Here is a 22059-nt window from a genome sequence, read left to right as displayed (position 1 = left end):
CACAACAGCTATTTTGGATAAGACAGAAATTGTAACTACCCCACCCACTACAGATCTTTCCCCAAGACAATTATTTTATGCTTAAAACCACTATCAAACTGAAAAATGGAAACAGAATACAAAATCCTGCCTAAGTGTAAAATAAGTCTACTGTTTTTACTTCCATTGGAAGAGTTTTATTTAACTCTAATTGTTTAAAACAGACTATGATAGCATTTTCAAAACACACCTTTGGAAAACAGACACCAATGCAAAGATGATAAGCTCTCAATTATATGAATCATAATTTAATTAGATTTTATGATAACAAGCTCTGCCAATGTATATTAGCCTACTTCTTTAGTCAGAAAATGTTTACTTTGGAAATAACTTCTTTTCTGAAGCTAAATATTAAAACACACCCATTTCAACAACGGTATATCCTGCCTTCAGAAACGTAGTACAGCTTAATCTCATTTATTGTCATGCAGCCCAGGACGTAACTATCAATTACATGAGCCAGACCCATATTTCACTATATAAATCACATCAGCTGAAACAATGAGCACATGTGGCTGGAAAGTACTCTATGTACTTATTACTACTCAAGGAATAAATTACAGTCATTGATGCCATTAATCTTTTTTTGCGGTTCACCTTTGGAAAAACTGAGCAGTTATGCGCAGTTTTGGAAAATAATTGCAGGCAAGCAGCTAAGCAATATAAGATTAAGCAAAACCAAGAGCAATAGTAAATAAATATTTATGCGTTCAGTGACATCATACAACCCAATAAATGTCACATAATTAGAAATAAAGTGAAAACTTTGTTTGCAATAAGCCACTGATTCACTATGCATTTAGAAGAACAGATAAAAATCTACTTAAGAAAAACATTTACATAGAGGACTTTGGTGGGGGGAACCAAACATATTGCAAGTAAATAAAACAATAATGGTTTTATGTGCATTAGCTGTTCGATCTTTTTTTTTCTGAGTACGACAGCTTTTAGTGCAAATTAGGGCCACCAGCATAAGCAGTTCATACCATTTTCAGCTTTGCACAGAAATCACGGTAGATTCTACCATTATTTCAAAAAGCCTGAATTCTCTGCTGGTTTTGGAAAGATTTTACTATAGAATCTCGAGGAAGCTGAAATAAATATATTTCCACTGATCTTTACAAATCAATACTTCAGGTAATATTACGATTAGAATTAAAGTATTCATCTGAGAGTAATGTAAGATTTTGAAACCTGTCTAACATGTAAGATTTATACTTCTACGGCAGTACTTTAGATATTAAAACACAGCAGAGAGAAATACACATGACTAAGTGTCAAGGGAACGCTTACTCATGTTACAAAACTAAAAAAAATCCCTCATTCCCCAGGTTGCTGGAATATTTTTTTTTCCCCTAAAGCTACATAAAGGAGAGACCATTTTCAAGGATATTTAGAATTTAAATGGGCCTTCTTCAAGACAGGAGCTATTATTCAGAATGCAGCTGCACACCTAAAGCAAAGGCATAGTGGTTTTGTATCTAAACATTATTCAACCTTGTGCAAAACACTAGCAGTGGCTACTGAATGCCTTTTTAGGTCTTTTGTCAACTAAACAGCTTACAGTTAATGAAATCCAAGTACCGCTTTCTGAAATTGTTCATTTCTATGTATGTGTACAAAGCCAATGTAAAGAAAGGTAAAGAACCAACCACAGAAGTGGTATGTTTAGAACATCTGGGGATGTGTGTTGTGGTAGCCTGGGCAAGGTGACATCATATATGGCGAGACTTCACACAAACTGATACGCTGCAATGCTTTAATCCAGCTAGGAGATTAATGATTTGTTATACATGTGGCAAATTCTAACCAGAATTGTCTTGTAGCTCTTAGTAAATCAGAAATTTTGGTAAGATAATGAACACAGTTAACATATGAAATTTCAAGTAAAATCTAAGGGTATTTCAGGGACTGAACAGACCAAATGTGGATAGGTGGTTTCCAAGGAGATCTTGCTACAATTAAAAAAAAAACCACCTCAAATCCTTCCTTTTATCAGCATATTTTTCATGCTGATTTCAGCCAGTCATTTCTTGTGAGCTCATATAATCAGAGGATGATTGATGGATGGATCAAACTTTGTTAAGTGCCGAAACCATCTAGCAAAGGGGTTCAGCTTGCACCCTGTGAAACAGCTGGAGTGCAGGCCAGTCCCAGTTCTGCTTTTTCCTTGAGGAGAACTGGGAAGCTATAAGAATAAATAGGCTGCTCTCAGTGTTCTTCAGGGATCCTTCAACTTCTCCCATGGAGAAGGATGAAGCACCACTATTGTATTGATCTATGCAATCTGTAAGATCAGAGCAAGGCAAAACATTATGCAAACAATATTGACATTACAGAGCAAGGCCTTTGTCCACTGCACTCAGCATCAATTGAACACACATTCTTAAGTCAAAGCCCCTTCAATACCAGCTAGGAAGTGAGGAGCTCTGTCTAGTGGCTCTGTCTGTGACACATACTACCTGTCGCACTGAAAAGCCAGTATAGCAGATCAGAAATACCAGCAGTAACACAGAACCTTAAGGAGGAATATGCTCAAGGTTTACAGCTGCTTTCCTATGGTGGTCATCTAGAAGTGCCAAGCTTTTTAGCTGATGCAGATGATACAGGCTGGTGAGTTTGAGAGTAGGGGTGGAAGGAGAAATAAGTCTGTTTTCTTAAGGAAGAAGCTGATAGCATCAATCCAGTTTCAGCAAAATTTCTGCAAGAGCTATGTTTTTTTCTGGATTTAGTTGGATACTTCTTGTTGGAGTGTCTCTCATTTAATAAACAAACCAACATGAATACAAAGGTATACACAGAAAGCTGTTTTCTTATTGAAGCCTTCTGGTGTACTCTGAAGAATTGCAGCTTATTAGTCACTTGACTCAGACTTGTGAAAGACCAAGCTGAAAGGTTCTTTTATCCTCAGACAGGCAGAAAGAGCTCTCCCAACCAGCCAAGCCCTCCAGACAAAGGGAACCATTCACAGGTGTGGCCTTTGACAGTCCTCTGTCTTGATCCCTCTCTGGCAACGTACAAGCAGTTTACAGGTACGTGCAAGCTGTCAACTGCACCTCTGCATAATCCATCTTGAGGCCAGGATAAAAGATCACATAAGATCTAGACTGGCTCTTAACAGAGACTGAAGAGCTCACAAGACACAGTTTTTCAAAGCTGGTGTATCCTTCAGCTCTATTCCAAAGAAATTCAATATTCCTAGAGTTACTTCACATTCTCAGGACCTGAAGCTTAGTGAGGACACTAGAGAAGCTACAGCTCTTGAAGAAATAGGAGAAATTCAGTACTCAAGAAGACTACATCTTTCTTATCCATTCTCCTGATGATCAAACTGTAAGAGGAAAGATAATTTCCCAGAATATTAACTGGGTCCATGATCTGCATTACTGACCAGAAGGGCTATTTTACTGATAAAGGAATGTACAGACATAATATTGTGTCCTTTTGAGATCTGAAAGAGCCACCACTTCCAACAACGCCTTCAAAATCACCTCACAATGGGAAGAACTTACAGAATTCATTATTACAAAATAAATATACTTTTTTAGAGTAATGACAGCTGTCTGAAGTAAGCTCTCGGTATTATACAATTACCACAAAATTTTCTGTTCTAGACATAAAAAGCCACTTAGCAATCTTTGCTACAACACAGATATTTTTACTCAAAGATATTTTCCAAAGAAAACCTGTTAAGTTGGCAGATTGACTGCTACAGCAAATCGTATCTATTCCAATCAAGTTACACAGGACTTGAGAAAAAGACTCATGTGAACCAAATAAGAGCCACTTTATGCAACATCTTTGTTTGAACTGGGTCTCAACAAATAAAGATAAAATTTACCTGCTTTTTACTCGGAGATAAAAGCATATCTGTATCTTTCAATGAATTGAGAACAAAATCTCAAATGCTCAGAACTTCATAATGTCAAGTGAGACTTGGGTTTTTCCTTTGTCTAGAAGAGAGTATCTGGGAATATGGCTATGCCAGGTCTCCAGTTTTTTATCTTTGACATCTCTCCTATACATTGCGAGCTCCAAATTTGGCACATGACCTTTCACAACTATGTCTGTAGAATTGCCCTTTCCTGAGAAGTTTAAAAGAATACATTGAGAACTAAAAGAAAATGTATTTTTTAAAGTGAATTCTACAACAAATGTAGCAAGAAACTAAAGTCATTGTTGTCTGCAGACATAATTAACTTGATGCACACACTTTGACTGCAGCTATAAAGCCGAAATTGACAAGCCAGCAGATATACTCCATCTCAACATGGTTTCTTGCTTTTGGTTGCATTTGAGACCGTTACTACTGTGCATCTGACAGCACTTTAAAAAACAGCCATGTCATAGCCCAGTAGAAAGTGGAGCTGTGACAGGGTACTCTCTGCTTCAGCATTCTGGTGTTTAGTAGCTATGTGAGTTTTGCTTGAGGGAGATGTTCTGCTGTTCTTGTACAGCCACAACTCTTACTTGTATGCAAGACCCTTCTAGAAATGAGTGGGTATATGTATAACATTTTGGGTGCGATGTTCTGGAAAGTAAGAGATAAGTGATGCATTTTGACTTTTCACATAAACTATTAATAAATGCAAGAAGGAAAACATTTTACTGCATTAAATATGTTCACCAAGCTGCTGTAACTGGGTATTTCTACAGTTTAATATTCTATAGCAAGTGCTGCAAACAACTGTTTTATTTGCTTATTGAAAGGAGGAGTCTTAAATCTGAGGCTGCTGTTACCAAAGCCTGATTTTGGAAGAGGCCTGAAATGGCCTGATAATAAACTTATTTAGTCTGACTTCAGAAATACTATGGAAATCAACATCTGACCTCCACAGTTTCTAAAAATAGCCATCTTTTTTCAACTGAGGAAGTTTTCTCCATTTAAAATCTTGCTTACCTGATGGAAACCACACTTTAATATTTCATATCTTTGCTGCACATAGCCAAAGAATGTATAAAGAGTGGAAAGTCAATCCTGTGCTTTCAGCCTTGTACTTGCAGCATTTTGTATTTATAAATTCAATTGCTTGACTTTTTATCTTCAGAAACTTTTCCCCACTTGCCACACTAAGTAGCCAGTGGGCAAATACGGAGAGGTCAACAGTTGCTTCTCTGAGTCCTTGCTATGAACACATACCAAGGAGAGTTACTTGTATTTCCAAAATTGACCTTCGGTCACCAAGACATCTCCAGGCATGGGAGGAACATGAAGGAAGTGGGTGAACTGTCATTTATTTTGTCTTTCTGTGGCGTGATAAATTCCAATGGCTGCCTGACCTCGATCAGAGTACTAAATGTTGTTTACAGGAGACAAAATATTATTTAAATGAAAAAGTGCTATCATATCTTTTTATTGGAGACCAAAAAAACACTGTGAATTTAATTTTTGCCAAGATCTCTGATTTGTTTTTGCAAGAAATTCTGATCATCTTCCAAAATTAGGACAGAATCTAGCTATCAGCTTCCAAGATTTATTGCTTGCTTTGTACAACTGCTAGAAAACAATTAGCAAGATACACATGGCAATACAAACAATACAGTCTGTATTTTCTTCATTTTGATTGGCACCACAACCAGTATCAAACATCCAGGTATTGTGAAAACCAAAGTTGAGAACAGAGGTGATTTGTCTTTACTGTAATAGTTTAGAAACCGCAGTAAATTTCATACAAAGGAATTTAGCGAACATAAAATCTCTTCAGAGTGCTATAATTATACCGGTAGAAAAAAACCACAAAAGCAAGAGCAGCATGCTACTACTGAAAACCACTAACATAAAAAATGCAAATATTACTGAAGTGGAAAGTGCAAGGCAGTAAAAAGTTAAATGCGTGATAAGAATTTACAAGACTTGACAGTTTCAAGTCAACTAAGACAATGGTGACCTTTGTTCTTCCACAGCCACTTGTTCAAATGAGGTCAAAATAAAAAACTGCTTCTGAATAACCGTGAAATTAAAACCACAATACTATTTTTCAACAAAGACATGATACCACACTTACCAACTGGACTGGTACCAGCTCCATTTGGCACTGTGAGGTCAGTTGTTCCCAGCATTCCACCTAATAAAAATAAACCAGAGCATTAAACTGACTGGCTCTCATTACAGTGTTGTATCATTTTGTACTTCAAAACTTAAAGCATTAAAAAAGAAAAAAAAAAAAAAAGGAAAATGCATCAATACCATTGAGGACTTGTTACTTGCTTTTTTTACCGTTTGTGAGTTTTTTAATTAAAAAACAAAATTAAAAGAGGGTATAAAAGGAAAGCACAATGGTATTGAAATCTTACCTGCATTGCCAGTACTGGGCGGTCTCTGCGGGGCCCCCGGGGATACGTTGCGATGCAGGGTGGTCTGCGGTGGGGACAGCATGGTCGTGTCCGTTAGTGATGAACTGGCTGCCAGGGATGGGGACACAAGGGAACTCCCCGGGTTACTGTAGGTTAAAGTGTTGGGGTTGGACACTGGAACCGTAACCGACATGGAGAAGTTCTGAGCAGGCAAGCCAGGCTGGAGGAAAGAAGATGAGGGACACACACAAGATAACAACATTAGCGTTAACTATGCTTGCAGAAAGAGCACATTATAAAAATACACATTAAAGTTTGCCAAGAATTATTCAAGTTTTTTTTTAAAAAAGTTAATTATGTTAGTTTTTAAACTCTATTAAGCATACAATCTTAAAACATCCATTTGTTGTAGCATATGGTGTTAAACTTATACATCATGTAAATACAGTTCCAAATGAATTACTCATAAATGTCTAAAACACCAAAAGCTCAAATACAAAAAATTGAAGATCTTCACATGAATATGCAAGCTCAGAAATACAAGATTTACTAGTTAATTTGGATTATTACAAAGCAAAAAGCTGAACACATCTACAAATCAATGAACTCTTGCACCTTCAAAATGTAAGCATAAACATGCACATTATATAGTCAGTTATTACACAAAAAAGGAAAAAAGTTAGTAATAACATTTTCTACTAATAACCATGTCAAAATATTGCTATTAATCTCTCAAACTTTTTCAAACTACAAGAAGTAAACAAATCCTTAGAAAGTCAGTAAGTTCAGCAATTTGAATTTAAACATTTCAATTGTCATTATTCTGAGTAGCGTTCCACAAAACCATGCTTGAATAACACTCCGTGTTTCTTTTTTTTCCTAGTCTCATTCTTTAAAATTCTAATTTTTACAGCATTATAGAAAAGGCAGCTACTTTTCTGAAGTATATACGTTTGTTATTCAACAAGTATTTGAATCAAAAGCTTAGATGCCTGCCCATCTATGGTACTCATTTGGTTCTGACTAACTTCTTTGGCCTTTGTCTCATTCCTTTCCTTTGACAGTGACGAGCTTCTGAAACAAAAGGGACTATTTTCTTTCACAACTCTCATAATTACTGGAAACAAAACCATGACAAGTACAATTTAAGGGTAAAAGCTGGGTAGTATTTATTGACAGAACAGAGAGATAATAGCTTTGGTCTAGAGGTCAAATGCAGATGACAAACATTCATGACCTAGCAAGTATACTTAAAAATATGCACTTTTGTCATATGCAGCTTAAAATTCGCTTAGAATGATACTTCTGTACAAAAGTTTTGCCAATGTTATAAATATAACAATAATTATACTAATCAAAAGAGCAGAATACATTTTCTGTAAGAAATAACATCTCTTACTAGTGAGAGCCAATGACAGTGTCCCTGCTGAGGCATTCTAAGAATAATTATCAATTTTTGGCATAGATGGAAGGAAAAAGTAATGAAGCGCAGCGACGTAATGCTAGCAAATCATTCACAGTATCTAACTAATGACAAGCTGTACTGATATCTGTTTTCACAAGAAACTACTTCAAGAAACTCTTCAATATCTACAAAAAACCCCCTGTTTTTAAACAGCATGCTGTCAAGTAACTCCAACTAAACTTGAAATACCTGAAAGTATGCTTTAAACAATGCTAGAAGCTAACAGATGGAACATTTTTTCTGTAGGTTTCTCAATATAGAACTAATAAATGACAGCTTCCCCTCACACCTTGCAGTAATGGCTGCCTCTGCCCATCTATGGCACTCATGTGGTTCTGAGTGAATTCTTCGTGCTTTGCCTCATCCCTGACAAGAGAAACTTCTTACACAGACCCACAAGTACTGGAAACAGAACCGTAACCAGTCCAAGTTAAGCTATAAATCCAGAACTATAGAACTAAAAAATAATGTTGCCTTTTCCATGTTCAGATGTCTACACAGACAATTTAGGCTGTTCTTGAAGACCACAGAGAAGCAAGGGAGAGCAATTCAGGTGTAACACCCTGCGAGGTGAGGCCTGAAGGTGTCTCAACATACAAGTGTTCACAAAAGCTTCAAAACAAAGCAAGAACAAAAGATATTGACTTCATTCAAGTATAGAGAACTTGTAAAAGCGATACCAGTGTCATGACTGTCAGTTTTGCTGTCAAGTCCCCAGATCTGGCCTTATTGCTCTGAACAATGAAATAATTTCTAGTATCAGCCAGTCATCTGGGGACATCACTCAATTGCCCCAGGGTCTGTGCCAATTAACTTAGCTAGTCCATTTACTTTAATTGCTACAAGATTTGCAATGTTAAAAAATTCAAAGGCTGTGGCAGAGCCCTGTATGAGTTTTCTTAGAAAATACTTCTCCCTGTAATATCAACACTAATTGGGTTTTGTAGATGAGAATTAAATTTCATCATGTACACCGTCATGAAAAACATGTGAAGTTTAGGCTGCTGTTAGCCCCAAACTTTTTTAGTTCTGAAGCCAAGTGACTTATGGCTGCAAAGGGGTTTGGCACCTGGGAGAAAAATTTCAAAGATCTTTTAGTGTCTAAGTGTTTGAATCTGAACAGCAGTAAGACACCAGTCTTTTCAGGCTCCCATTGTGCACCAGTCTTTATCTTTAAACATCTAAATACCTTCCTACATCCAGTCTTGAGCAAAACAGATTCCACTGATTTGATAACGAAATTAATCCAATTATATTTGCCTGCTTGTAACACATTGTAAAATCTTGATCAACAGACAGATAAAGAGCTACAAGATGTAAATTAACTATCTTACATCCCACAACAAAATCTATTTTTATAAAAATATTTTAGGTAGGATTAGGCAATGCAGCAAAGCTCCTGAAATTTAGAAATGTTACCCCATGTTCACAAGGTATGAAAAACTATGAGTGCAAAAGAGACGCTAGAAATACATCTTCTTATTCTTTAAGATAACTTTTATTTTAAAAAGATCAAGTATCAGCATCTCATTTTTCCTCAAAAACACATATTCCCTTCTCAAACCATTATGTCCTCTTGTCTTTGCAGTGGTTTTCTGTGGTAAGCAAACGCCATGAAAATTCTCATGCATGTAATAGAAGCACAAACCATACTTTAGTACTCACTGCGATTTTATGATTCCGCATCATATTATCAAACTCTTCATTAATTTTTTTATATTTTTCTTCTGTATGTGGCGTGAGCACATATGAAGTGTCAGGGTCCGGGCTGTCGCACCCTCTGTGTTCCTTCTTGTTCAGAGCCTAAATAATGAAGTTAATAAAAAGGATCAACAAATAAAAAGTAGAGATAAAATAAAAGTACTTACAGGGCCTCGCTTGAAAATAAAATCACTATCTTCATTTAGTTTGCTGAATCTGTCCTCCGATAGTGGACTGTGCTCAAAGTAATCGTCAGCATCAGGGCTCTCACAACCATTAAGGCCTTTCTTTCTTAAGGTCTGAAATACAATTGGAAAATTCACATACAAATCATACTAACTTGCCAAAAAGTTTTTGTATACTACTGAATCATTCAGAGCCACTGAAACTACATGAAACTTTCACAGACAAAACTCACTGTTCAATAGACTATTTCAAAACAGTGGCATAGCACACAAAGAAAAGGTTCATTCAGAGGCACCGACTCTCCCAGGTGCCATCTCCTGGGTAACTTTAACCTACAACAGCTTCATCTCACCAGCGTTCCATGCAAAACCCTTTTTAGATACTGGTTGATGTTGCCTGACATACCAGGAACATTCAAGCCTATGGCAAAGGAGTTAATGTCATCACTGATAATTAAAAGCCAGTATACTGGATCTTTAATAAATTTATTTTAGCATTCTAATTTTAATATTCACATTTTAAAGAGCAGACAGTTAAACTCTGAGAAACACAGCAGCTGAAATTTTCCATCAAATTCAACAACTGCAGTACATTAATATATGTAACACTTGGTCTCAGTCATTTATAAAGGCAGAATATTCCTGCACTTCTGTCAACCTGCATGATAACAAGAACCGCAAAAAAAGTATTAAAAAAAATTACATAATCCCTCTCTAAAATGACTTAGTTTCCTAAATATGATTTTTTTCAGACTCCTTTAGACTAACTTGATACAACTGCTTGATTGCGCTACTTCGTGTTTTCTGATGGGGAACTCACATCAACACCCCTTGGAAAAAAAAAACAAGCTCATCTACAATCTAAGCATCACAAAGGAGCTACTGAAAGAAAGGATGTGAAACTGCAGGTCTCCTGATTAAATTTTAAGATAGACTTGTATCTCTTGTTGGTTTTCTTTTTCACCGTGTTACACAATCTTTCTTTGCAAGTTCTCATTCGTAAGAAAACAAGATTTAAAATACTGCCTATGGAAAAAATCTTTCATGTTTTTTAAAAGTTTCAAAAGGAAAGCAATACCAATTTTTAACCAGGTACACATTTACTGTACATAAAGCATCAGCAGGACTATACAGGCATGAGGTAGGTTGTGTGTTTTCGTTTTGTGAGAAAGTATATTCTATGGATTTTACACTAAAATACATAAATATCGGAAATCTGCAAGCTGACATTCTCAGCACCATAAAGAAATTACATTTGTTTTCCTAGAGAAGCTGTGTTTCCATAACACAATGAATTTCTGATTAAAAAAAGACACAATAATTATATTTTAGACCATAGTATTTATTAGCATTTTTGCTCAAAGTGCTATCTACTGATCTTTAGCACAATAAAAAAATACACAAGACTTTCTCATTATTCATCCATATGCAAAATACTGCCTAATTCTACTTCGATTTTAAAGCGGTACTTGAAAACTCAATTACGCCGTCTGAAATTCTTGAATATCACAGGTCACCATAAGCTATAATTCCTTCTCAAGTTTCTTGGCTTGCTCCGCGTATCCCCCACAGTCTCTGGAACTCCCACAAAAATGTAATCACTAAATCAGCATATGGGGAAAACAGGTGTAGGTTCCTCCAGCACCTGTCACGGCACCGATCCTGCTCCTCTAACCAATCAGCTGGACACGTATATGGACTTGGCCATACAAGGGCCGTTCGGCCTCTCAAGGTCGGAGCCTGTTATCCCTCTCCCAGCCCTTCCTAACAAGTCAGCCCGCCAGTCTTCTACACTTGGATATCAGGAGGAAAAATGTTAACACTGTATAATCTGGATTACACTTAACCCCTGCAGCCCACCGAATTCTGTAAATAGAATCCAAATATGTCTTTACATGGCGCTTAGCGGCAACGTGCATATGCAGTGCCCGAGACGGGATTAGAAGCTTTATTTAGATACTGTAAAGACCTCACAAGAAATATGCATAATGTCTATTCCACCTCATTTGATAAGCACAGTAGAGTGATTTTAAGTGTTACAGCATGAGAGTTTCATTAGTGCTCCTTTCCATATTCTAAAACAATCAAGTGAAAGCTTTTAAATGTAATGCTGCCGATTCATCCTCCCGGATCTGCCTGAAAATTATACTCAAAGTACATTCTAATATAAAGGAAGAGATTTAGTTGAATATAAAAATGCATCCTTCCTCTCGGCGACTGGTTATTTTTATTTTTGATAAGAAAGGGGTTAACTCTGTTTTGACTCATGAGGAAGGAAAATGCCTCAGTATCTCCTGTTTCAAGATTCTGGAAACCTTCACGCCAGACAGGGTTCCTGTCATTGTGGAAGGATTTAAGCCACAGTTCACTGTTACAGATAAGAAGTCTGGGTCTGATATCCAAAGCTCTGTCTCCTTATCACTAAAGCACGAACTGCCACTTTGAGGACCTAACCATAAAAAGCCTGCCAGCTTTATCACTGCGCAGTAACAGAACAGTCCAGCGCCGGTGCTCGGCGGCTCGCAGCGCCGAGCGGAATGCTGGCATCTGTTCACACGGGCAGGCGCGGCCCACGCGACACAGCCCGGCCCCGCTGCTCCCAGCCCGCGGAGCCAACGCCAGAACAGGCCCTCGCTTCACGGAAAACAAGGAGAGAAAGGCACGGCAACCGGGAATGGGGCTGTGGGGACACAGGGAAGCCAAACCCCAGCAATGAGCGCCGACTCCACCCCCGAGAGTCGAGGTTCTCTACAGCTAAAACGTGTTATTTCTCTGATTAATGCAAATAACTTGCCCTCCCTGAGCTGTTTCCAAAATATTATCCTGGAGACTGAAATTTTATTAACTCTGAAGATGGGGTGAGAATACCAATTAGTGAGACCAAAGAATATTTGTGTAAAATGAATTTTATTTCTCAGCTGTGGTACGCAAGCTTGCTTAGAATAAAAATCAGAGGGTTTGCAGTTGAGGCTAATAAATACAGAACATAAGTTTTCCCCCTCTTGTTATAATAAGAAAAGAACACTAGTCTTAAAGTTTTGCTGTTGGATGCTCATTGCAATTATCTTCTGGTGTTAAGTCTTATTTTCTATATCACCTAAGGGACACTGTGTAGCCTTTTGAGTTAACCTGCATTATCTTCCACTTCCTTTAAGACTCAGCTAAAGTTACTGGAAATTGTTCCAGCATGTTTGCCAATGCACCGTGTTGTGCCTTCAGTTAACTGGATTAACTAACTGATGAAAGTACTGATTTTGTCGGAAAATAATGCAAAGTGTTTATGAGGAAACAGGGCAGGTATGAAATACTTTTTTAAAATAATCAAGCAAACATAACAATATAGCTGTGTGACACATGAAGTAAGCATACAAGTGTTCCATATAGCTGTGGTTGTCCTGATATTGCAGAATGATCCAAAACTTTTACACACTTTTTTTTGCTGTGTAAAACTGAAATATGCAAACATTATAACTATTAGTTTAATACTGATTTTAAATTTCTGAATGACAGGGGTGAGAAGACATTGTATGAGAACAGTTGGAGTAGCCACAACGGGTTTAAACATTACATTCAAGCACATGGTAGAAGAGCCCAAATATTTTCCTGAACTTCCCCACACATATGTAAGGTACTTTTAAATTGCACTGGATTTTGCTAATGTAAGAAAAGAATCATGCCTTGGCAAAAAGCATCTACAGAAGAAGGGCTTCTTGCAAAACAACAACAAAATAATCTGCTTCTCTGTGCAATTCAATGTAAGTTTTACTAAAACTGATAATACAGATACCAAAGAGCACAAAAATACAATAAAGTTATTTATTGTATGATCCACAACGAAGCAATGATATTCTCACGCAGACTTACACTGGCTCAATATCCTGGTCAGCAGCAGCTCTGGAAAACAGAAACCACTCTAATAAACACAGATTATTGCTACCACAGATGAAGTTACATGACAAGCCCCTGACTGCCCTCCTTTCCCATGAAAGATCCCGGGTTTTACACCCGACTTCAAAAGGACGAGTTGCTAATGGTTATAAGAGCACAACCAGCGTGTTCTGTGCTCTGATTTAGGGAGTGTGGTTAAAAAGCCAAGATGTCTGATATTAGTGATCTGAGCTCCTTACCAACTCTGGCAAAACTGCAGAGAACTTGATTATGTTCATTGTCACCCCAGGAAATAGTATTTTTCTGCCTTAAAATACAAAAGTAGGATGACCTCATACGTAAAAAGTGTTATGAAGTGTAAAAAGTGTCAGTTCATTCAAAACATTTTCAGTGTTGGGTTTCTTGTAATATTACACAAAAAGGAAATGGTTGTTGCTATCCATGCTGCCACGTATCATGTTAACAGCTCTATTTTTGCACTTACTACTGGAGCTGGTCAAACAGCATTTTTGTTGTTGTTTCATCCCAAATTATCACAAAAAACACTTCCAAATTTTGACTAAGATTGAAATAAAAGGTGATTTCCCTTGGAAAAGGCAAACCTTTCACTTAAAACCAGTGGCTAGTTGTTTCTGCTGTTGCAGTCAGAGCACAGAAAAGCTGTGAAGCAGCACAGATTTGCAGTAAATACTTAAAAAAAATAACAGTTTAAAAAAGTTTAAGTATAGAGGATAGGGAGAGGACACCACTGCCATTTGCACCAAATTCCAAAGAATCCTCATCCACAGATGCAGTTGCCAAGAGCTCACACAGCTCTGTGCAGGAAGGATGGGACTCAGCATCGCTCTGTCATCTGCGATGGGAATACGGTAAGATCATTGAGGCAAAAGACTGTGAAGCTGCAGTCACACTAATAAAATGCAAAAGCTGTTACCATTACCCTAGGTTGCAATAGTGCCTCTCCTATAAATTATCAGGATCAAAGAAAAATAATTCGCAAAGGAGAGATCCAAGGATAGCCAAGAGCTATTTAGCCATCGCGTAGCCTCCAGGATCAGTCTCACATTCCATCTCTGCAGACGATTATAGAGATCGATGCTTTAAGGTTATTTTCCCAAGCTTTAAGAGAACTGCTGAAATCTCTGTAGGTGCTGTTTGACAAGTTGAGAGTAATAACTGACACTGAAAGTGCAGGATCCTAGAGACCACCCTTACTCCAACTTTGATGTTTGTTCAAGCCTGAAATAAGTCATTTTTTTCTTATCTGAAATTACAGAGAATTCTCCATGATTATTCTTCATTTAACTTATTTTTGCTGGGTTGGTTTTCAGTTGTAACAGAAATAAGCTGGTTTTGCAATGTATGGGCTGAGCACGCGATACAAAGCAGGCAGAAGGAACGGCCTGTCCGTTCTGGCAGCAGCAAACCATTGCCTCAGCCACCACTGACAATCACATCCTACTCAAAAAGCCTCACCTCTTGCCTGAGATCTTCACAAAACAAGGGACAAATACAGTAATCACAGCACCAGATTCCCACCCAGTTTTCATTCTTATGTGAAACAGTGCAAAAAATAGGGCACATTCCTTTAACGCAGTTTAGCTCCCCACAACACAGAGACTTCAGAGGGCAAGAACCATATGTATCACTGCAGACTTTACATATAGCAATAAGTAACGCTGGAAACATGACAACTGCTTTATTTTTTGCTTCCTGTTACATACTATCAAGAAGGTGAGCCTAAAACCAGGCTGGATTTTTCTTATTTTATAACACAAAATATTTCACTTTCATCACCCTGAACGATACTATGGTGTATCATCCTCTACACATAATTATGTCTCCTTTATTATGGACACAACATATTAAAGTATCCGAGGAGTATTCTTAGTGACTGAAAAGCATTTCTAGCTTTCGAACAGTAGCACTGCGTATACAAATTTTACCACTGTCCAAAAGACAAGCAGGAATGAATCCTAAATGCAGCATACGCATCAAAAGTGATCAGCCAGAGAAAACCGTATCATTCAACTCAGCAACAGTGTTCTGTGTTTGAAGCTCATCAACATTATTTCTGTAGGCTTTAATTTTTCATAGGTAGATACACTATATTATTTTATGTAACGTTTACAAGTTTTGTAAATTTTCCCCAGGCTCTATTAATATTCTCAACTTCAATCACTGAAGCATCTGCAAATTTCATTAGGAAGCTGTTTTCCATTCCTTTGAGTTAGGAGGCTACTTGAGTTTAGCCATAATACAATTCCTTCTAGTACCCCTCCCACATTTTAAATTACTTTTTGTTATGCTATCAGTTAGAATTTCACATTCTAATTATAGCCACAAACACATACATCCCAGAACAGCGCAGTAAAGCAGAGAAGTGCCCAGCTTTCAAAACTCCAGTGAAATGCACAGGAGGTCAAATTAGATAACGACCAACATTTCTCACAAGCTAAGCAACTTGGAGAGCTTAACTTCTTAAAGAACAAGGGCTCACCAATCTTTCTTGTAGTATACCTTATTTTGGCTGGGGAGCCTAAGTCAAGCCTGAAAATCTCTACATACTCTACTTCTAGCTTACTTAAATAATATTTTCCATACTTGTGCTCAATTAGTAGCGGTAGTTCAAATGTAAATAATTTATATTATGCAAAAATATCTAGACACCAAAAATTCTGAATACAGTACTTTAATAAAGTTTGTTACCATGATTATATTTCTTGGCCACATACCATAGCATGTTAGGAAAGAAAGGAGGCTTAGGATTACTTATTCTAGGGTTTTACAAATAAAAATTACAAGCCTGCCTAGCAACAGGTCATAAAATACAAGAAAGAGCCCTTTAGGCAATGCTCTGCTATGTTCAGTTTTAGACAAAGGTATTCATCGTTTACCAATGAAAAATGTTCAGGATTTGAAATTTTATCAGTGTCCCTGTTACATACCACTCTAAGAAAAGACACAGTCTTGTTTCAAATGTTGGAGCACTTCCAGTATCTGGCAAATTTTAACATGTATCCCGAGCTTGCCAAACACGAAAGCTAGCTGTCAAATTCCTCCAAGATATGATAAAGATGGCACTCGGGATCCAAACTCTCATTTATATAAAATAACACATACAAAAGGTTTTTAGACGTGATATGGTATAAAGTTCAACTCTAGCTTGAAGCATCTTTGCTGTGAAACATGATTTTAAATACATAATAAGCTATTACTAATGAATAACAATTTTATGGGCTATAAAATCTAGTATTCTTTTCATCCCTAGAATATCACACAATCCACTGGACTATAAGATATAGGAAGGGAAGCTCCAGACTTATATTTGTGATTCTTGAGAAACACTATCTGTAAACTGTGGACTTTATAATGTAGTTACTGACCTATAAACAAGGTGGATTGCTCGTTCCTAAATGAACTTCTTGAGATGTAAAACGACTAGTAATCCATTAGCACTGACAATATTCTTTCCACAGTGCCAGGCTCTCGAAGTCTGAGATTTGACGCATTTGTCTCTGTTTCACTTTCTATATAGCTTACTATTTATTAAATTTTATATTATACCACTGAACAGGTTTCCATTTCCCCTGTTTCACAGAAAATACAATCAACCAGATTCTTCCATTAAAGAGTACTAAATTGGCAGTTTAAGTTGATCTTATTCAATCTTTTTATTAAAAACAAAAGACAAAGTAGATCTATTTTCATCTTCAGGAAGCAGAAACTATTCCTTAGCATATAAATTAAATCTCTTTTGTAGTCCCTTTCAGAAATTGCAGTCTGCAGCAAAGAGAATTAATGTAAAAACCAAGTAAAACACAGTTCTACATTAGAGATACCTTACAGTACATAAATGCTTTTTTTGATCCTTACTCAAGTGACAACATATTATATACATGTACACATACATCCTTCGGTACATACCTCTTCACTTACTTTTAATGGTTAAAATATAAATCAGCAGCAGCAGTAGCAGACTGGATGCCTCCTCTGAGCAACAGTATATTGCAGATAAGCCATATGGAACATGAAAAGTTTCCAAGTGTAGCAACTCATCTGCATAATATCCTTCAAAATCTTTTGGAAGTTCTTCAGTGAAAATATTGTCTCCTACTCATGGTTCGCCAAGAAAAATTTTCTCAACTCTGATTACAACTCAATGATGTAAAAAGAATGGGTTTCTTTTGGTCTACCTGCCTACCTTGACCTGAATTTCTCCTTAGATCGTGAAAATGGAAAAGGATAACAGAAACTATTTCAAAGTCCACGTTCTCCAGATAACTTAGTATTATCAAAACTGTAATTATAACACAAATAGCAACTATTCCCAAATAAAAATTCTATTGGATTCTAAGAATTTATGTGATTATTAAAATATAATTCACATGTAAGATTATGGGAACTGGCTACATTAATATCTATCAGAACAACCTTCAATTACCTTTAATGTTGGTATGGAAATGCCATTCTGTTTCACCTAAAAAGGTGTCCAACTCTATAGCCAAATAGCTAAAAGTATGTATGGGCACATGTGTGTGCTTTTAACAGGTGTGGTGGTTGTGCACACACACACATGCAAGCATTATCCCAGTTCATAATATTACTGTGGAATATTTACCAACAAAAAGATAGTATCATTGGAAAGAACACTTATTTATCTTAATGTAGTTCCAGGAGATGCATCCTTTTGGGGTCTACTCTTTTGATGCACAGCTTGTGTAAAGTCACTCACTCTTGATTAACAGATGCCACGGTCCTTGCAAAAATATACTCTAACTGTCAATACAGAATTTCAAACTGCACCAAATTCCGCAGCAATGCAAGGGCTGCAGACAAAATGAGACCAGCACAGCTGAAGAACTTGTTAATGCAAGTAAATAATTATGTATCTGTGAAACTGCATGCATGAACTCCAGCATTACCAAGCAGTGAGCTCTTACAGATTTTCTTGGAGAACATTTCCATTCCCACTTAACACAGTGTCTCCAGAACAGCTACATCCAGAACCAGATCTTTGATACGTGTTTCATGAGCAGTGAGTGTAAGAACTGGACTTTATGTATCTGTCCTACAGATTGCACATGTAAATACATTCTCCAAACACACTGCAGAATCAGTTCCAAAACCACCATTTGCACAGCTGGGAAATAAATACAGGACTTCATAACAGAGGACAAGCAGTGTTATGTAGCTGACCAGATATTGCTTTGAAATTGGGTCCAGCTTTCTGAAACACCCTGTATTTCACAATGGCAATGTTACAATCACACAAAAATTTAAAAACTGTTTAATGAGTTCTCAAGTTTTAGTAAGCTTTTTATACATGCTCTACGTTCATTTATGGGCAGTTCATGGCTGCAGAGATACAGTGATTTCAAATTCAGTCTATCTTTTTGAAACACCCTGTAGTTCACAGGACAATTAACCATTTCATTAAGACAACCAGGTCAAAACCACGGATAGCTTGTAATAAGGAAAGATTAAGGTATTTTCTTTCTTTTTACTAACTATATTTGTACCTGTGACACCATCCATTCCCCTTTAAAGAGAGACTAACATAAATCGGGAAAAGAAATTCTCAAAGAGAAAAACAAGGTGTTATGAACAACTCAAAATCTTGGTGTGTCACCTAACTGAAGTACAAAGTTATCTTGGTTCTTAAAATACGTCCCGATCTCCTATTAGCAGGGCTGTTTCTGCAGAGTTTTTGGTAGACAGGTACCACACAAAGGTCCTCTACCAGTATTCAACACAGATTTCAGACTCTGGACCTCACAGCAGCAGAGGTTCCTAGAGAGCCATCTGCTTAGATTTGAGATTCTACTGATACACAGCCAAGTAAGCTGTCATTCATCAACCAAGCAATTAGCTTTGTCTGTTAGTTTATTAAAAAAATAAGGAGAACACCACAGCAAATTTAATGTCACAGCTTTAAGATAATCTCAGCAGCACAACTGTCATAGGACTGTCGTAGCACGGAGAGTAATCTGAACGGGAAGTACATAAAATTAGTAGCAGTAATCCATCAGCTAAGCACAACCATTGTTAGCAAGGGACTTCAGGAACTACACATTAAGATGTATTCTAGAGAAACTTCATATATATATATATATATATATATGCTTTAACTAGTGACTAAAGCTGGAATTCGTCAAAATTTAGACTATTAATACAGCATGCTAGGTTTAAAACACCAGCATTATTTGAAGAGGTAGAAGAAATCTAGTGTTCTTAACCCTAAAACACTAAACGTAATCACTGGTTTAGATGCGAGGCAAGTGTAGCTTTGCATTATTTGCAGGCAAGCCAAAGCTGTTAAAAAAAAAATAAAAAAAATCTATCCTACTTCTGGCAATTCTTTACATATCAGAAATGAAGGAACCCAAAATTACATTAAATAGGAACAAAACCTTTTTTCTAGCATTGTCAGCTCTCAAAGTCACCAACAAGGGACCTGAACACAAGCCCTATGGGGAGAGGCTGAGGGAGCTGGGCTTGTTTAGTCTGGAGAAGAGGAGACTTAGAGGTGACCTCATCACTCTCTAGAACTACCTGAAGGGCAGTTCTAGCCAGGTGGGGATTGGTCTCTTCTCCCAGGCAGTCAGCAATAGGACAAGGGGGCATGGGCTTAAACTCTGCCAGGGGAAATTTAGGCTGGATATTAGAAAGAAATTCTTTCTAGAGAGAATGGTCAGGCATTGGAATGGCTGCCCAGGGAGGTGCTGGACTCGCCATCCCTGGACGTTTTTAAACTGAGACTGGACATGGCACCTAGTGCCATGATTTAGTAAATGGACTGGAGTTGGACCAAGGGTTGGACTTGATGATCTCTGAGGTCTTTTCCAACCCAGTCGATTCTGTGTGATTAAAAAAAAAAAAAAAGGCGAGGCATGTCAACATGAGTCGCCAGTGTGCACAAAGCTATTTCAGCACAGCCAAAGAATTAAGAGATTTTGAAGTAGAAAAATATTACCAAATGCAAGATATGGAAAAACTAATGATAACAGTAAACAGCTCAAATAAAATTACTTTGAGGATTAAGTGTTGAACTTAATCTCCCACATTACAAAAAAAAAAAAAGGTCGGGGGGGAGAGAGAAGAGAGACAGCAGCATAAGGGGTAACTTCTGCTCAGCACAAAATACACAGGTGTCTTCTGTCACTATATTAAAAACAATTATTTGTTACCTTGACCACATTTTAAACTTTTCAAGAAAACTGGTTCTTCTTGAACTCTGAGTGGGCAATAAAACCCCAAAGCGTACCCTTTGAAAAGCCACATTTATAGTAAACACTTTACCAGAAAAAATTAGATTCAATCTACTATACACACACATAAACATATATATTTATATAGCTATGGTTTTGATGAATCATATTCCAGACCACTTCAGTTTTCATGCATTTTCTCTTTTTAAGCTAAGCTAAAAGTGAGATTTTAGTCCTTAACCATACAGAAATACTCCTCAATCACCTCCTTAAAAATGTCTCAAAGGCATTTGTGTGCCGCTTACAAATTATTTGAAATGTTATATGCAGTATAATTACATTTACATAATCATTTTGCAAATCAAGTCCAATAATGCCTACATTTTCTCAGCATCATGAGCAGATTACAAAGTCATTTCCTTACTTCACTGAAAGCATTTCTAAGCTTCTTCCTTCCTTTAAATATATACCACTTATATCCACAGGGAGGTCCATGCTATCGGGGGACAAAACCAAGTGGTCCAAACAACGCCACCATGTAATAACACTATTCAGAGTACTCAGATGTATTCTTGTATCAGGCCAAAGCTTTTTGGGTTTTTTTTTCTTTTTTTCTCCCTTAAGTCCAGGTCACTTCTGGCTACTCCCCATCTATCAAATACGAAAGAATAAAAAACAACATTAACTAATCAGCACTGTCAACCTTCCCACAATCTCTAGTGTGTGCCTAAACATCAACATTCATGGTATCGCTGCTCAGCCCCGTCTCAGTTCTACAAAGCTGTGGTGAAATTTCATGTAAACTTGGAGGTTTTAGTCATCTACATTAAGCATCAGTTTTCTTTTTCAGTTGAAGCTGGTTATATTCTCTTCCTTTTTAAAATACGTTCAAAAACTTATCAGTAACTTCTGTTATGAAACATTGCCAAGAAATACACTTTCAAATGTGATCCAATTTCCACCATCTTACTTTTTAGCTTTTAATAGCAGTTGCTTGCCAAATTGCAGACACCAGGTATCCAGCAAGGAAGGAAATAGGATCAACTAACTGGACATCTTTCTCATCTAATTTTACATACGTGCATCCACTTATACTGAGATATTCCTAATTGTTCGATTTCATATGGAGTTCACTCCAATTAAAAAAAATAGAAGCTATGAACCAATTCAAGTGCTACCAAAATCTCATAACATCCTATGGTTAACTGACTACTATACTGAATGACACACCAGTAACAGTTCAAAATACATGTTGGTAATCCATAGCCTGGAAAAG

General features: G+C 37.1%; 1 protein-coding gene across 3 annotated transcripts in view; it reads right to left on the bottom strand.

Moving 5' to 3' along the window:
* Positions 1-22059, bottom strand: part of MEF2A (myocyte enhancer factor 2A) — an 83601-nt gene that overhangs the window by 18020 nt on the left and 43522 nt on the right. The window contains exons 5-8 of one of the 3 annotated variants that reach the window (XM_080351087.1): positions 9667-9798; positions 9464-9601; positions 6334-6553; positions 6045-6104 (exon numbers count right to left, since the gene is read on the bottom strand). In XM_080351087.1, coding sequence (XP_080207213.1) covers positions 6045-6104; positions 6334-6553; positions 9464-9601; positions 9667-9798 — 550 coding nt within the window. The remainder of the gene's footprint in view (positions 1-6044; positions 6105-6333; positions 6554-9463; positions 9602-9666; positions 9799-22059) is intronic. The other 2 variants (XM_080351086.1, XM_080351085.1) reach the window with 2 other exon arrangements.

Source organism: Nesoenas mayeri, assembly GCF_963082525.1.
Source record: "Nesoenas mayeri genome assembly, chromosome: 11".
Lineage (NCBI taxonomy): Eukaryota > Metazoa > Chordata > Aves > Columbiformes > Columbidae > Nesoenas > Nesoenas mayeri.
The sequence above is the reverse complement of the archived record's forward strand: the minus strand, read 5'-3'. Positions and strand labels throughout refer to the sequence as shown.